This window comes from Neofelis nebulosa, chromosome 1 (assembly GCF_028018385.1).
Source record: "Neofelis nebulosa isolate mNeoNeb1 chromosome 1, mNeoNeb1.pri, whole genome shotgun sequence".
Classification (NCBI taxonomy): Eukaryota; Metazoa; Chordata; class Mammalia; order Carnivora; family Felidae; genus Neofelis; species Neofelis nebulosa.
Window position 1 is genome coordinate 107,399,562 of NC_080782.1, and position 18,681 is coordinate 107,418,242.

Consider the following 18,681-nt stretch of genomic DNA (forward strand, 5'->3'; position numbering starts at 1 on the left):
TGTACTCTAGCTAGTACATTTGCTTGTTCACAGGTTATGGATTAGCAATTCTGAAACGGTTATGTGTATGCTAAGACTAAACAAAAAAATATGGATAACAAGAGAGAAGTTTCTCACTTTTGGAGAAAAAGAAAGTACAAATAAAAAAATGGAAAAGGCTGCAATGAACTTTTGATGCTGAGTTGGAATTTGAGGCATCAATATGAACATATGGTTGTAAAACACATATACAGATGGGTATTCCAGAAACAAATACAGATAGATGTGTGTATATAATACTAAAATAAAAATAACTATTCAAAACATTATTAGATGTTATCTGTACAACTAGAGATCAGCATTAAAGTCATCAACGAAGAAAGGACTACCTTCTCTAAATTAACACCCAGTTGCTTTCTATTTTATTCCCCTTTTTCTTTCTTTTTGAACACTTCTCACTCTGTCATAAATGGCATTCTCCCTTAATCTCACTTACTTTGTCACATTCAAACTTAACTTCCCTTGTAACATTTACCACAATCTATAGTTACCTTATTTACATGATTTTGTATCCCTGTTTCTGCCTACCCTACCAGAAATGTAAGGTCTGTGAAGGCAGGAACCTCTATCTTCTGTTGCTCACTACTACAACCTGATGCCTGACATCATGGTAGGCAATTAAGAAATATCTGTTAAACACTGAATGAAGTTATGATAACACTTTGAAGGAAATGTTAAGAAAAATTCAGAGAAAGTGAAGATCACGTTCGGTCATGGGGATTGGGAAGGTTTTTACATAAAAGTTAGGATTCCAAGTTTCTGTTTCTTTAAAAAAAAAAACTAACATTTTCTATAGTTAATTCTAATCTAACGTTCTTAATACTAGGCACTTTGAAGTGGGATACTTATTAGTGCTATGTCTTTAGTCATTATATTTAGTTATAGAATAGTAGTACAAAAATTTATTGGGCACCTTCCATGTGCAAGGCCTTGCTCTAAGCACATTACTCACTCAATAGTCACAATCCTAAAGTAGGTAATCGTGCTATTCCTATTCCTATATTCCTAATAGTCATACTATTCCTACTAGTCCTACTATTCCTCCAAGGCACAGAGAAGTAACAACTTCCCCAAGATTATACAACTAATAAGTAATGGGGCTGAGATTAAAAATTTCTTAAACATTTTAGAAATCAGAGAAGAGGGAAAAAAAGAAACAGCCAAACTCATGGACTTTCTGTCCAATGTTTTCCTGTGTGTCGTTTTGTAAACATTAATCATAATAACAGTATTAATTTATATATGGCTGAACACTTTTATCTTTCTCCTTTTTCACTATTATAAATAGTGCTGCACCAAACATTTATTTCCTTATTCCCTCTGCCAAGACTTCTCCAGGAGCTGGAGAAACATCAGTAAAGAAAACAGACCAAAATCCCTGCCCCTGCTGAATTGAAATGTTTGGGGAAAATAATAGAAGAAATGGAAGGCTGGCTTGGGGTAGAAGAATACAATTTAAAATGCAGGATAGGCTCTATGCTGCAAATTCGTTTTTGGATGAGTAGAATTTGAACAGGCCAAGGGGAAGGTGAGGAGAGAAGGAAGCATTTCAGGTAAGTCTTCAGAGGCCATTAAGAAAGAGTTTGGGGGGCGCCTGTGGTTGGCTCAATTGGTTAAACATTCAACTTCAGCTCAGGTCATGATCTATGATTCATGGTTTGTGCCCTGCATGGGGCTCCTTGCTGTCAGCACAGAGACCGCTTTGGATCCTCTGTCTCCCTCTCTCTGCTCCCCCTCTGCCCCCCCACCCCGACTCTCTCTCAAAAATAAATAAACAGTAAAAAAAATTTTTTTTAATTAAAAAAAAAGAAAGAGTTTGGTATAATTAAGGGATTTATATTCAGGAAGAGAGAAAAAAATTTCAAAGATCTAGAATAAGCTTCAAGAGAATAGAGGCCTTGTCTGTTTTGTTTCCTGCTATAACTCTAGCAACTAGGAATGTACCTGGAACATGTTAGAAATAGAAATTCTTGGGCACCATTTCAGACCGATCAAATCAGAAACTCTGGGAATAAGCCTCAGCAATCAGCATTTTAACAAGCCCTCCAGATGATATTAATAAACTACTGGTATAGACCATAAGGGTTATCTATTATTTTTCGTTTATAGTACACTAAGTACATTGTTTTTGTTTATAGAACACTATTTTTTTTAGGTAGCATGCTAAAGTTTTCAGACACGGAATTTTTTTTATCCATTAAAAACCAAACAAATAGGGGTGCCTGGGTGACTCAGTCGGTTAGGCATCTGACTTTTGATTTTGGTTCAAGTCATGATCTCACTCACGGTTTGTGGGATCAAGGCCAATGTCAGGCTCTGTGCTGATGACATGGGGCTTGCTTGGGATTCTCTCTCTCCCTCCTCCACTCACACACATGCTTTCTCTCTCTCAAGATAAACATTTTTAAAAAAAAAAAAACAAAAAACTTATGGCTCAGTTGGTTAAGAATCTGACTTCGGCTCAGGTCATGATCTCAGGGTTCATGAGTTCAAGTCCTGCTTGAGATGAGGCCTGCTTCTCTCTCTCTCTTTCTCTCTCTTTCTTTGCCCCTTACTCACTTGCCCCCCCCCAAAAACAAAAACAAAAACAAAAAAACCCTAGTGGTTTCTAGTTAAACATGGTAGATTATTATAAGCATATTTATTCTCAAAAACAACACTAAGCTGATAGTAAAAGAATAAAAAAAGTACAGATTCACAGTCTCTTTTCCAGGATTCCAAAATTGAAGAGCTATACAAAATTAAAGCTTTGAGACACCTGGGTGGCTCAGTCAGTTAAGCATCTGACTTTGGCTCAGCTCACAATTTCACAGTCTGTAAGTTCCAGCCCCACATTGAGTGGGGCTCTTTGCTGACAGTGTGGAGCCTGCTTTGGATTTTCTCCCTCTCTCTCTGCCCCTCCCCTGCTCATGCTCTCTCTCTCTCTCTCAAAAATAAATGAATAACCTTAAAAAAAAGTTAAAGCTTTGAGGGTAGAATTCTGGGTAGCTGAGGTAATAGCAGCAGTGTAATTGTGAACTTCTCAAGTCATCCTCAAAACAGAAACAAAACACACAACAAAAGCAAATAAATCTATATTAAACCTTGTGTTTGTATAATCAGAAGGCAGCAAATGTCCAAACTTCAAATTACCTATAAGTATACACATACCAAATTTTTACAAGCTATTTCTCATACTCTTGCCATGAGTCTTTGCAAAGATTAAGAAAAGTCCAGGAAAAGTTGAGCTGAAGAGACAGCTAAGAATAGAGAGAAGAGTAGAGATGATCTAAACCATTTCCAGAAAGACAAAGTCTATTCTAAGTGTGCAAGTACTGAGAAATAAATAGCATTTCTGGAAGATGAGAGCACAGTCTTCAGGAAAGGGTCTTAACCATGTTTGTGAAGAGACACTCTTGGAAAGAAAACACTTCAGGAGAAAAAGAGTTAAAAAAAGAGAGACGCTTTTTGGAAACTGTGCAGTGAGGAAGAAAAATTTAGGACACTACAATTCATATGAAAAGCGAAAATGTGAGAACACACAACCCTTTCTTACTCTACCAAAATCTACCTGATAAAGAAACCATATTTTGCTCCCACTGCTTTAACAGGGTGTTTTTGAATAAGGAATATCAAAGCACCCAAACTGCATTTTACAGAATGAAAAGCCACCAAATGTCTTCATCTATACAAAAATATTGTAAAAAGAAGAAAGATAAGAAATGAAAAAATTCACTGATAAAAAATGCCGCACAAAACCAATAGTGAAGCAGAAGAAAACTGTAAAACACTCAAAGTGAATTAAATACTCTCAAAAAAAATTTGAAATATGAAAAAACACCTGGAATGAGAACTTTAAAAAAGTTTTTTAATGTTTATTTATTTTTGAGAGTGGGGAGGGGCAGATTGAGGGAGACAGAGAATTGGAAGCAGGCTCCACACTGTGAGCACAAAGCTTAATGCAGGGCTTGAACTCACAACTGTGACATTATGACCTGAGCCAAAATCAAGAGTTGGCTGCTTAACTGGCTGAGCCACCCAGGCACTCCAGAAATGAGAAATTTTAAAACTAAGGCTAAACATTTTTCGGTTTGCTGTTTTGTTACTGTTGTTGCTTTAGTGTGGGGCTAAAATTTTTTTAGAGAAGAATGTAAATAATTGATTAAATTCAGGAAAGATAAAGATGGAAAAGATACAAATCATATTAAAAATGTGATATGCCAAAGGAAATAATGGAATAAAACTATTAAAATATAATCCATGAAAACTTTCTAGCAATAACAGATCTAAATCTACATTTTGAAAGAGTCCACTTGGTATCAAAGATATTATATCAAAAGACCAATTCTAAAACATACAGAAAAAAAAATCCCCAGGGCCACCAGGAAAAAATTATCAAATAACTTAAAAAGCAAAAAAATTAGACTGGCATTAGTCCCCTCAAAAATAACATATACAGGGGAACCTGGGTGGCTCAGCTGAGTGTCTGATTTTGGCTCAGGTCATGATCTTGTGGTTTGTGAGTTTGAGCCCTGAATTGGGCTTGTTGCTGTCAGTGTAGAGCCTGGTTGGGATCCTTTGTCTCCCTCTCTCTCTCTGCCCCACCCCTGCTCACACTTTCTCTCAAAAATAAAAATAAACATTTAAAAAGAGAAAAAAAAACCCCACAACATATATAGCTAAGTAACAAAGGAGTAGCATTTTCAGAAAACACAAAGAAAATGTAAACAAAGGATTTGATATCCAGCCAAACTGTCCTTCAAGTATAGAACCGTTTAAAAAAAATTTTTTTTAATGTTTATTTAGTTTTGAGAGACAGAGAGAGACAGAGTGTGAGCGGGTGAGGGGCAGAGAGAGGGAGACACAGAATCTGAAGCAGGCTCCAGGCTCCAAGCCATCAGCACAGAGCCCGACGCAGGGCTCGAACTCACAAACTGAGATCATGACCTGAGCGAAGTCAGATGCTTAACCGACTGAGCTACCCAGGCACCCCAAGTATAGAACCATTTTTGAACATGTAAAGGCTCAGAGAATATTATACCCACAAGCATGTCCTGAGCAATCTACTTGAGAAATCTCTGTCCAATCAATATGCAAATAAAAATGGGAAGAGATGAGAAAAGGAAAAAGGAAAGTGGTATAAGCAACAGGTAAGAGATTAAGGATGATATTAAAGACTAAAAGCTTTACAGTAAGCAGTTAAGTAAGAAACAGGTAAGGGGAAATATCATAAAAGGCATAAATATAAAGGCAAAAACTAAAACAAAAATAAAAACCTTCCTATATACAAAAATTATTTGAAAATAATGAAAACACATTGTGTGAAGAAAAAACCCATAGCATTTAGAATATAATACACTTAATATTTAAATAGAAAATAATGTGACATATTGGAAATCAAGCACATAAACTTACACATACATGTGAGTGCACTTAATTCATCTAATAAAAAATCCCATACAGCTCACAATGACCCAATTATATGTTGTATAAAAGAGACATAAATAGGCTGCACAACTGGGGACGCTCGCTGCTCTCGGCGCCCGGCCCAGCTTCTTTCAAAATGTCTACTGTTCACGAAATTCTCTGCAAGCTCAGCTTGGAGGGTGATCACTCCACTCCCCCAAGCGCATACGGGTCGGTCAAAGCATACACCAATTTTGATGCTGAGCGTGATGCTCTGAACATTGAAACGGCCATCAAGACCAAAGGTGTGGATGAGGTCACCATCGTCAACATTTTGACCAACCGCAGCAATGAACAGAGACAGGATATTGCCTTCGCCTACCAGAGAAGGACCAAAAAGGAACTTACATCAGCACTGAAGTCAGCCTTGTCCGGCCACCTGGAGACCGTGATTTTGGGCCTCTTGAAAACACCTGCTCAGTATGATGCTTCTGAGCTGAAAGCCTCCATGAAGGGGCTGGGGACTGATGAGGACTCCCTGATTGAGATCATCTGCTCAAGGACCAACCAAGAGCTTCAGGAAATTAACAGAGTCTACAAGGAAATGTACAAGACTGATCTGGAGAAAGACATCATTTCTGACACATCCGGTGACTTCCGCAAGCTGATGGTTGCCCTTGCAAAGGGTAGAAGAGCAGAGGATGGCTCCGTCATTGATTATGAACTGATTGACCAGGATGCTCGGGACCTCTATGATGCTGGAGTGAAGAGGAAAGGAACAGACGTGCCCAAGTGGATCAGCATCATGACCGAGCGGAGTGTGTGTCACCTCCAGAAAGTGTTTGACAGGTACAAGAGCTACAGCCCTTATGACATGCTGGAGAGCATCAAGAAGGAGGTCAAAGGAGACCTGGAAAATGCTTTCCTGAACCTGGTCCAGTGCATTCAGAACAAGAACTCCATGAAGGGCAAGGGGACTCGCGACAAAGTCCTGATTAGAATCATGGTCTCTCGCAGTGAAGTGGACATGTTGAAAATTAGGTCTGAATTCAAGAGGAAGTACGGCAAGTCCCTGTACTACTGCATCCAGCAAGACACGAAGGGCGACTACCAGAAAGCGCTGCTGTACCTGTGCGGTGGGGATGACTGAGCCCATGACAGCATGAGCGCCAGGAGCGGTGTTCCTTTGTTTTCAGCTAACAGTTCTAGAAAATAGCTCGTGACTAACAGCCCCCTTATGCTCATCCCTGCGAGGATGACGTTAGCATTGCCCCTTCCCCATCTTTATTTCAGTTGCCTAAGCATTGCCTGCCTCTCATGTCTAGTCTCTTTAGCCAAAGAAATGAACATTCCAAGGAGTTGGAAGTGAAGCCTATGATGTGAAACACTTTGCCTCTTGTGTACTGTGTCATAAACAGATGAATAAACTGAATTTTTACTTTATAAAAAAAAAAAAAAAAAAAAAAAAAAGAGACATAAATAAAAATAATTGCTAAAGGCTAAAATTAAAAAGATGGACAAAAGCACTTGAGGCAAATGGAAACAGTAACAAAACAGGGATAGGGATATAGACACCACAACTAAGATTCAAGCCAAAAAGCATGGCAAAGGAGGAAACTTTTAGTGCTATAAGCCGTAATTCAAAATGAAGAATAAGTATAAATACCTATGAACCAAACAGCATTGCCTTTATAAAGTACAAAGTATAAAAGATATAAATAGAAACACATTAACAATATGAGATTAACATGTCACTTTCAGTATAAAATCAAGCTGACCAAAAAAAAAAAAAAAAAAAAAGGGAAGTAAAGGTACAGGAGACCTAACAACACCAACAGTACATATCTAACTTTACCATGGATAATAGAAAATACACCTTCTTCTCAAATACATATACGATATTCATTAAAAATTAATATTAGGTCACAAAGAAAACATTAACAAGTTCTACTGGAATAAAACAATAACAAAACTGATTATGATGCAATTAAACTATAGATCATTAACATTAGAGAACAAAAAAGCCTATCAAACAACAGTTTACTATCTGAAAAACCTATTAAACAACTCTTGGGTAAAAGAGGAAATACAAATAAAATGATAGAATTCTTTAAAAATAATCATAATGAAAACGCTACATATCAGAATCTGCAGGATATATTTAAAGCAGTCAATCAGAAGAAAATTCACTTTTATCAACAGAAATAAAAGAATAAAAACTTAAAAATTAAATCCCTAGATGAAAAGCTAGAAAAGAACAAGGTAAATAATCAGAAGCACAAGAAAGGAGCTCATTAAAAGCAAAAATCAATGAGGTAGAGAAAAAACATTAAATATCAATAACAAAAATTCCTTTTTTGAAAAAAAAATTAAAATATATGAACCAAGAGCTAGTTTAATCAAGAGGAAAAAATAAAGGAAGCAAAATTATATAAAATAAGGAATAACCAGGGGAAAGTAACACCAAAAGAGAAGAAATTTTTAAGAGACTACTTTGCAGACCTATATGCAAATAAATTTGAAAATCTACCTCAAGTGAATCATTTCCTAGAATGAAACAGTCTCACAAACTGTTATATAACATTAGACATAAAAAGCTTAAACAAACTGATCACAGGAATGAAAGTGCAAATGCTATCAAGAAACTTCCCCTATAAGACACACAAGTCCATAAGATTTCACAGAATTCTATACACCCTACAAAAACCAGATAGTCTAAATGCTCCAAATATATTGCTCCAAGGCACTGAAAATGAAGGAAAATTATCTAAATCTTTTATTAAGCAACCAAAATATCCACACCTAAAATTTGATAGACAACATAAAAATGAAAATATAGGTGAATATTATGCTGTGCTTCCTGACCTATATCCTCTTAAGTTATTTTTAAGTCAAAAATGGCTTCTGTGCATATCGTGAATCTTAATGTCTTACCTGAGAAACTAAGATAACTCTTGGGTGGGCACTGCACTGTTCAATAAACATTAGCTACTATTATTATTAAACACCCCTATCTTTATGGAAATTAAAATTGAATAAAGCCAAGAGAAATATAAATACATATTTTACAGTAAGTATGCTATTATATTGTTTGTTCTTTTCAACATTAACTTAAATCATATGCATTTGCTGATTCACTCACCTTATGAAAATAAATTAATCCTTTAGTGAAATGCCAGGAAAAAAGTGTATGTTCTCAAAGTTCTCAGAGTCAGACCTTTTCATAATAAATGTAGAAGCTGGCAAACTTTTCCTTTAAAGCTCAGATACCAAATACTTTAGACTTTAGAACTCCCCAGTTGTAGCTTGAAATGTGCCACAGATGACACATAAATGAATGACTGTGGCTGGGTGCCAATAAAACTTTATTCATGGAGACTGACATTTGAATTTCATATAATTTTCACCTAACAAAGTAAGATTATTTCTTTTCAATCATTTGAGAATGAAGAAACCATTCCTAGTGCAAAGGCCCTATAACAACAGGCAAGAGACCAAATTTGGCCAACATGCTATATAGTCTGCCAACCCGACCTAATAAAAGGCAGAAACTCCATTCACAGTATAACAAACATACATTTTGCATCCGGTTTCTGGAAGTTGCGTAATATATGAAATTTGGCATTATTGGCTCTCTGAGGACCTTTTCAATTCTAATACTTGCTGATATTTTCAAGCTCATATTTTTTTAATGTTTATTTTTGAAAGACAGAGTGTACGTGGGGGAGGAGCAGAAAGAGAGGGGGATAGAGGATCCAAAGGTCTCTGCGCTGACAGCAGGGAGCCCAATGTGGGGCTCAAACTCACAAACCCTGGAGATCATGACCTCAGCTAAAGTCAAACGCTCAACCGACTGAACCACACAGGAGCCATTTCAGGCTCATTTTCATTGGACTTCCCTTTTGGCAATGCTCTAGTAATCTAAACTCACCATGTGAAGACAGCTTTGGTGCCTTCTCTCTGACCTACAGTAAATTTTTACTTTATGTCCTTTCTCTTTCTGAATAAATTTCAGATTGTTTGAGTTAGCATAGTCTACCTCTTGACTTTTTTATTAAAAAAATTTTTTTTAGTGTTTTATTTATTTCTGAGAGACAGAGCATGAATGGGGGAGGGACAGAGAGAGAGGGAAACACAGAATCTGAAGCAGGCTCCAGGCTCTGGGCTGTTAGCACAGAGCCTGATGCAAGACTTGAACCAGTGAACCATGAGATCATGGCCTGAGCCAAAGTCAGACGCTTAACCAACTGAGCCACTCAGGTGCCTCACCTATCCCTTGATCTCTAAACTAATGCAACAATCTTCTAACTGATGTATTTGCTATAAACTATCCCATATAATGCTTTCATATCAATCTTCCAACACAGTGTGAATATCTTTGCTGACTGCCCACTGCCTTAAATTTAAAAAAGAAAAAAAAGGCTAAAACCTTCAGCTATAACCTTTCAAGATACTCCACTTTATGGCTACTACACATCTCTATAACTTTACCTATTTCTTCTTCTTCTTCTTCTTTTTTTTTTTTTTTTTTTGTTTATTTGTGAGAAAGAGAGAGTGAGCAGGCAAGGGACACAGAGAGAGGAGGACAGAGGATTGGAAGCAGGCTCAGCACTGATAGCACAGAGCCCGATGTGGGACTCGAACTAACCAACAGTGAGAACATGACCTGAGCCAAAGTTGGACGCTTAACCGACTGAGCCACCCAGGCCCCCCTAACCTTACCTACTTCTATCAAGTGAATTCTGTTCACTGCTACAAGAACACATTATGGATTCCTATGCCTCTGCTCCTGATTATCATGTCCCTCTTTTTCTCTAAATCCCACCATTCTTTAAAGATCCTGTTGTGTTCCTTCTCTTCCAATAGGCCTTTGTGATTGATGCAATCCTCTGTGATCTGTCCTCCTCTTTCAAATTTTATTATGTTTATTACAAATTATTAACAAAAATTTACATCCGTGACTGGTACATTTTCTCACCCAAGCTATCAAACCTTGGAAGACAAGGAAAAATAATTCTGTGCTTAGCACAGTATCTTAAAGCTTTAGGAGTTCAGTTAATGCTTGTTGTTAATGACAATTAAGAAGTCCAGTATCAAATGCATTTTAATGAACTTTCAGAAACATAAGAATAGAAATTAACAAGCTAAAAAAAATATATATCCCAAACAAGAATGCCACTTACTTTTACTAATATATCTTTAACAACTTGATTGCTATCATTATGAACGCTGATATAACTGGAAAAGGTCTCTCCCAAAAATATATTCCTGTGAAATAAAATAAACTTTTAGGCAGAAATGCATTCGAGTTTTAACACAAATATTCTACTTGAACACCACTGACAACTTTAAATGGAGAAGAATTTACTAAAGGATAGAAATCAGTTGAAATACCGCTTCAGCATTCCTTTGTGTCCTTTAGACAGCTCATTCATTACCCAGTACAATTCAAAATACTGACTTATTCTATAAAACATGATACATATCTAGCCCTCAACTACTGCACAGCCAGTTTCCTCAGATATAAGCCACTAAAATCAGATCCATGTTAAAGGTCTTTTGACTAATTACTTAAGAGGCTAGAAAAAGACAATTTTTGAAATAACTTATTCCCTGAATCTAGAGGAGACCCAAGTAATTGATATCAGTATTTTTTACCAATTTGTTTTATTTTTCTAAGTTGTTCTAATACAAATAATGATTACTGGATTTACCTTATGCTTTTATTGAAGTATATTTTATAAAAATACATGTTTATAAATATGTATTACAAAAAAACACAAAAATATTTTACATGAATTTTTTATATGAATATATTTCCAAGCTTTCAAGACACTAGTCACATTCTGTAAACCTTTTTTTAAAAACCTGAAAAATTCCATGTGGTCTTAAATACTCTCAGTTGCAAACACAGTGAAACCAGAAGCTTCTACCTCATTAATAAACTAGAATAAGAGAAGAGCTAGGAGTAAGAAGGAATAAAAATTGAGAGTTCCTAATAAAAAGATAAGTCTGATAACTTATGCTGGGAAAGAGCTGTGTAAGTGAACAAAAAGTTGCTTCTGAAAGACATTTAGATTAAGTCAGTTAAAATAAAAGGAATACGTGGTCATTAAAAAATACAGTATGATCTAAAGAAGAAAGTTAAAATTTTATCATCCTAGAAACCCCTATTCTTATTTTGGTAGGTTTCTTTTCTTTCTTTCTTTTTTTTTTTAAGTAAAAACCGCCCCAAATCATATAGCATAATTTTGGTAAAACTTTTTTTTTTTTTTACAGCACTTAAATGTACAGGAGTATTTTTCCATTCCATAGTTATTTTATGAAAACATAATTTGTAATGGCTTTGAAGTACCGTTGCATGCTTTATGTCAATGTTATCATTCTTACCCAAAATTCTGTGGTAAAGTCAACATTTCTCCCAACATTAAAATTTCTGCACCATTTACAGTTGAAGGATCATCTCTCATGAGTTGGTTAAAGAGATCTCCTATAGAAAGAGAAAAACAGAAAATTCTAACATCTATGTTGTGAGTTTTACTTCCATTAAAGAAATAGCTGGGAGAAATATTTAATTAAAAAAAATTTAGTTTGTAACCTTCACTACAACAAATGTGTGCCAAAAAATTCTACTTTCACAGAGAATGAACACTTCAGAAACAAAGGAAAATGAAGGTCATGAAATATAAAATATAGATAACTCCAATAATTTTAAATAAAGGGAATGCTAATACACATGCTGATGGAACATTTGAGGATAAATAAAATTTTAATATCATGACTATGAATATACTCCTCTTGTTGCCATAGGATAGCAACAGTCTCTTGGCTAAGAAATTATGAGTGAGACCTACCACTTAGAAAGCCACCACTCATATCATATAAAACCAGACAATAAAGAATGCAGCAAAGAGCATGAGACTGGCAAGACTATGCTTATTGCTAGGTAATACAGGCAGTCCAGGCTGCAACTTTTCCCTAGGTGCAAACAGAACAAAGCATACCAGGTAAGTCCTTTTCTTCACACGTTACTGGAATATTGGTGAATAAAGTAGGTTTAGTTAACCGCATCACTGTGAATTAAAAAAAAAAAAAGAAGAAACAAAAATATTAATATTGCTTTGGGCCAGTATTCCCAAGTTGAGAGTATATTTCAATTCTATACTAACATCAAATATAACCTAAAAGCTTCCTAAATATAATATTATGTACTTCCCCAAATAACACTAAACTATTATTAAATATTACTAAAATAGTAATTTATAACAAAAAATCTTACATGATTTATTTACAACCTCATTATAAAACTGTAAATGTAATATACCACATAATAGAAAAAGTAGAAAATAAAGGAATTTTAAAGCTTAAGGTATATGAGAACAAGACTTTAAAAAATATCCTGAGCGACTTCACTGTGAACAAAATATCAGCCTTACAGAGAAAAAAGTTTTGATGCACCATTTTGAACACCAAACCATAATTTTATACCAAAAGAATCTTTGTGAGCTTTCTCTCTCAATTCTAATCACTGGCCACTGGAAGTTCAATAAGTGGACCTGTAAGTAATATTTTCCTATACAGAAATTACAAAGGTATCACTTAACCTATAGCTCTTTAAAATTCCAATTAAAACTAAGATCTGTTCTTGGGACATAAAAGAATGTGTCTAAGTTTAGAAAAACAAGTAAAAATAAGCTAAGGAAATTAATGGGAAAAAATGAGGAAGAACTGGATTTACCATATATTAAAACATTTAAGTCTAAAATCAATTAATTGGTTTATTAATGTAAGACTATACAGATATATTAGTTTTAAAAAAAAGATTAGGATGAAGCCAAAGAAATCAACATTATAAACTGCTAGAACTGGTTAGCTATCTAGAAAAAATTTAAAAAATTAATATACAAATTCATTTCAAATATCAAGTAAAATGCCTACATATCAAATAGTTAACAGGCAAAAATTAAGCACAAAAAGGGAAAATTTATGTAATTTAGTTTAGTGTGGATAGGACATCCTAACTATTGAAACTATTGAAACATGCTAACTACTGAAAATCTTTTTTCAATTATTTCTAATGACTGACATTTGATCACATCAAAATAAAGACCAAAATATAACATTAAAAATCATACAAACTTGTAAAATATTTCAGAAAATGCAGGGGTACCTAAGTGACTCAGTTGGTTAAGTGTCCAACTCTTAGTTTTGGCTCTGGTCATGATCTATCTCATGGTTTGTGGGTTCAAGCCCCCTGTCAGGCTCTGCATTGACAGTGCAGAGCCTGCTTGAGATTTTCTCTTTCCTTCTCTGCCCCTCCCTGCTCATGCTCTCTGTCTCTCTGTCTCTCTCTCTTTCAAAATAAACAAACTCTAAAAAAACAATGTTCATTAAAATCAAACCCCCAAAACTTTAGACTATTGGCCTAAATGTTTTTATTCACAGTATAAGTGGTATTCATTAGCATATGCAAACATGTATCACCTAACTACTAACTAGTTATATCATTCATATTAAATTTAACACCTTTCTCATCTTGGTCTCAGCTTAAACATCATCTTTTCCAAAAAGAAATAACAGCTCACCTACTTCTTTCATAGCTCCTTGTATTCATCATGGACTGATATATGTACTTATTTACAGCACTATGATCCAAAGTCCATGAGGTTTAGGCTCTTATGTATTATGTTTAGTTTTGTGGCTTTGTTGCTTGACATAGGTTCTGGCACCTAGTATATTCAATAGATCTTTGCCAAATGAAAGAATTAGCAACTCATCCAAATCCTCAAGTAAATGGTATTTTGAAGATGTAAGTTTCATGAACCAAGGGCACTAAACAACTTTATATTAAATAGATGGCTTTTGAGAGGTGCCTGGCTGGCTCAGTTGGTAGAACATGTAGCTCTCGGTCTCAGGGTTCTAAGTTCAAGCCCCATGCTGGGTGTAGAGCTTACTTAAGTAAAGTAAAAACAAACTTAAAAATAAAATAAAGTGGGGTGCCTGGGTGGCTCAGTCGGTTGGGCGTCAGACTTCGGTTCAGGTCACGATCTCGCAGTTCGTGGGTTAGAGCCCCGCATCAGGCTCTGTGCTGACAGCTCAGAGCATGGAGCCTGTTTCATACTCTGTGTCTCCCTCTCTCTCTCTGACCCACCCCTGTTCATGGTCTGTCTCTCTCTGTCTCAAAAATCAATAAACATTAAAAAAAATAAATAAATAAAATAAAATAAAATAAAGTAAAATCATAATATAAATAGATAGCTGCTAATATAGGTAACAGATGTTAACCTTAAAATTTCTGAAATCACTTGCAGAGCTAATATTTAATGAGCATTTACTAGTGCTAGACTGTGCTAAATATCACACTCAAGTCTCAGGACTACAAATTTGGTACCACTGTCCACCTTTTATACATAAGAATGATGCTTCCAGAGGATAATTTGCCTATAAAAGATTATATAGGGGCACCTGGGTGCCTCAGTTAAGCATTGAACATTTGATTTCCGCTCAAGGTCCTGAGATGGAGTCCTGCATCAGGCTCTACCCTGGGCTGGAACCTGCTTAAGATTATCCCTCTCCCTCTTCCCCATGTGCTCTCAAAATATAGATTTGTATACATAAATATATATATACATATTTATATATATATTTGTATATAAACATATATATTTATATATATAAATATATATATACATACACACACATATATACACATACACATATATATGTATATAAATTTTTTAAAAAGACTACATATCAGGTGGCAGAATTAGATTTGAGCTCAGGTAAATTCACTTGATTCAAAAATAATTATCTGGGGGCATTGGGTGGCTCAGTTGATTAGAGGACTGTTGGTTTGGTTCAGGTCAAAATCTCAGGGTTTATGAGACAGAGCTCCACATCAGGCTCTGTGCTGCACAGAGCATGCTTGGGATTCTTTCTCTCTCTCTCTCTCTGCCCCTCTCCTGCTCTCGTTCTCTCAACATAAATAAATAAACATTAAAAAATAATTCTCTGTATGATTAATTATAAGCTTAGGGTCATAAACCCAGAATGTAAGGCCTTACCAGAAACATCTTATGGGAATTCAAAACAGGACTATATATCAAGCAGAATATTTAACAGGTAAAGATCATTGACCTGGCATGGGAAGTGTTCGGGTAGCTGTTTCTAACTTTCTACTTCATTTTTTGGCTATTTAGGGTCTTTTGTGGTTCCATACAAATTTTAGGATTGTCTGTTCTAGGTCTGAGAAGATGCTGGTACAATTTTGATTGGGATTGCACTGTAGATTGCTTTGGGTACTACTGACATTTTAACAATATTTGTTCTTCCAATTCATGAGTAAGAAAAGTTTTTCCATTTCTTTATGTCTTCTTCAATTTCTTTCATAAGTTTTCTATAGTTTTCAGCATACAGATCTTTAACATCTTTGGTTAGGTTTATTCCTAGGTATTCTATGGTTCTTTGTGCAATTGCAAATGGGATCGATTTCTTGATTTCTCTTTCTGTTGCTTTACTATTGGTGTATAGAAATGCAACCAATTTTCTGTACATTGATTTTGTAACCTGCAACTTTACTGAATTCATGTATCAGTTCTAGCGACTTTTTGGTGGGGTCTTTTGGGTTTTCCATGTAGAGTATCATGTCATCTGCAAAAAGTATAAGTTTGACTTCTTCTTTGCCAATTTGGATGCCTTTTACTTCATTTTGCTGTCTGCTGACGCTAGGATTTCCAACACTATGTTAATCAACAATGGTGACAGTGGATATCCCTGTAGTGTTCCTGATCTCATGGGGAAAGCTCTTCAGTTCATTTTTAATTAGGAAAGCAGATTTAAATTATGCACAACCTGAAGGGGATATAAAAGGGCTGTAAAAATGATATATACAGTTTTTCACAATCTAAATATCTAACACTCTAAGCTCACTTTTTACATTTATTCATTTATTTATTTTGAGAGAGAAAGCACAACTGGAGGAAGGACAGAGAGAGGGGAAGAGAGAATCCCAAACAGGCTCCATACCATCAGCACAGAGCCTGACTGTTGGCTCAAACCCACAAGCCATGAGATCATGACCTGAGCTGAAGCCAAACACTTTACCAACTAAGCCACCCAGGCCACCCTCTAAGCTCACTTTTAACACCAAGTGGTCTTTATTCCCCATTTTTTTTCATTTCAGAAAAAGCTAAATCTTAAGACAAAATACACTCTCAAATCTTGAAACTTTTTTAAAAGTGTCCTTGAAAACACGTGATTTCACTCATATGTGGAATTTAAAAAACAAAACAAACAAGCAAAAGGAAAAAAAAAGAGACAAACCACGAAACAGACCTGTATAGAGAACAAATTAATGGTTACTAGAGAGGAGTTGGGTGGGAGCATGGGTTAAATACATGAAAAGGATGAAGGACTGCACCTGTTGTATTGAGCACTAGGTATTGTATGGAAGTACTGAACCACTCTTTCATACATCTGAAACTAATATTACATGTATGGTAACTAATTGGAATTTAAATTAAAAATTATAGGGGCTTCTGGGTGGCTCAGTTAAGCGTCCAACTTCAGCTCAAGGCATGATCTCTCGGTCCGTGAGTTCAAGCCCCGCATCAGGCTTTGTGCTGACACCTCAGAGCCTGGAGCTGCTTCCAATTCTGTCCCTCTCTCAAAAATAAACATTAAAGAGAAAAAAAAAACAACAACTTATAGAAAGCGTCTTTGAGTTCACCCAAACATGTAGCCAACTTATTTGCTTATTATATGCTCAAATTTCCATTGTGTATCAAAGTCTTATTGTGGCTAGTTTTTGCTGATTCTATGATTTTTATGGTATGAGACAATAAGGGGGTTGGTAAAAAACAACCCTCTATTAAAAAGTTCCCAAACTGGTATTAAAAATATATTTTCTTCAGGATCCCCTGAGTGGCTCAGCGAGTTAAGTGTCCGACTTTGGTTCAGGTCATCATCTCACAGCTCCTGAGAGCGAGCCCCGTATCTGGCTGTCTGGACAGCACACAGCTCGCTCCAGATCTCTGTGCCCCTTTCTCTGCCCTCCCCAACTTGCCCACATGCTCTTCCTATCAAAAATAAATAAAAATTTAAAAAAAGAAATCTTTTAAAAATATGTTTTGTTCATATTTTCAAAGAGGGTAAAAATCAGCAGGGGTGGAGGTGGGGATAGCAGTGGGTAAGAAACACTATCATTTTATGGACTCAAAGAAAACTACTATAAAGCACAGTTCATTATAATGCAGATTCTTAAACACAAACTGGGAAAGCCCTGTTAGTAATATAAAACTATCTCATTATTTGAAGGAAGATCCAAAGTATGCCCCTATCAAATACAGACTTAAAATGCAATATTTCCTGTCTTATAAGAAATTAATGAACCTCAAAAATTACACATAATGTTGGCTGGAAAAGAGCAAATACCAATAAAACAAGGCTTAAAAAACAAACAAACCAGCAGACGGAGTGCCTGGGTGGCTCAGTTGGTTAAACATCTGACTTTGGCTCAGGTCATGATCTCATGGTTGTGGGTTCGAGCCCCACTTCAAGCTCTGCGTTGACAGCTCAGAGCCTGGAGCCTGCTTTGGATTCTGTGTCTCCCTCTCTTTCTGCCCCTCCCTTGCTTGTGTTCTCTCACACTCTCTCTCTCTCTCTCTCATAAATAAATAAACGTTAAAAAAAACTGTCAGAGGAACTCCTAGGTGGAATTTAAAAACAAAACAAACCAGCTAAAGGAAAAAAAAGGTAATTAAATGATAGTCTTATATTCAGCTCTGAATGTTAGATCAGGTTCTTAGTCAAAAATTGAGGAGGCCAAAAAGAGTATGTGACTTTTAGCCCAGTGCCAAGTCAAATATTCACTGTACACAGCAAATAGTGTCATGTATAGAGCCATCCTCATTGGAACTCACACAGACCCTTGATTTACTTATGAAATTCAGGTTTCATCTATTATCTTATAAATAACTTTTAGAAATTTTCAATAAATTATGAAAAAGATAGGCTTGAGGTTACAAACTAATGAACTGGGCCAAGTTCAACTTGTATATATACATTTTGCTTGGAAAGAACTTAAAAAAATTAAATTAGAATCTTCTTACAGTTCAGAGTCCTTAACCATATTCTACAGTCTTGCCTATCTAGTCCCTGAATGATTTCAAGTTTGTGAAGTGAAATGCTGGGCATTCTGAGCACATTATATTAAAGTTAATCATTATGCAGGAGCTCATCTTAGAAATTCTCAAGAAA

The 18,681-nt window shown here is 35.7% G+C and overlaps 2 protein-coding genes across 11 annotated transcripts in view; one reads left to right on the forward strand and one right to left on the reverse strand.

Annotated features, from left to right (window-relative positions):
- The window catches only part of TRAPPC13 (trafficking protein particle complex subunit 13), a 41,867-nt gene that overhangs the window by 18,798 nt on the left and 4,388 nt on the right, over positions 1–18,681 (reverse strand). For all 10 annotated transcript variants that reach the window (XM_058731152.1, XM_058731142.1, XM_058731110.1 and 7 more), the window contains exons 2-4: positions 12,429–12,497; positions 11,815–11,914; positions 10,608–10,692 (exon numbers count right to left, since the gene is read on the reverse strand). In XM_058731152.1, coding sequence (XP_058587135.1) covers positions 10,608–10,692; positions 11,815–11,914; positions 12,429–12,497 — 254 coding nt within the window. The remainder of the gene's footprint in view (positions 1–10,607; positions 10,693–11,814; positions 11,915–12,428; positions 12,498–18,681) is intronic.
- On the forward strand, positions 5,527–6,655 carry LOC131512439 (annexin A2-like). Its single transcript, XM_058731163.1, has one exon. It carries the CDS (start codon positions 5,582–5,584, stop codon positions 6,572–6,574), a length of 993 nt encoding a protein of 330 aa, XP_058587146.1. The 5' UTR covers positions 5,527–5,581; the 3' UTR covers positions 6,575–6,655.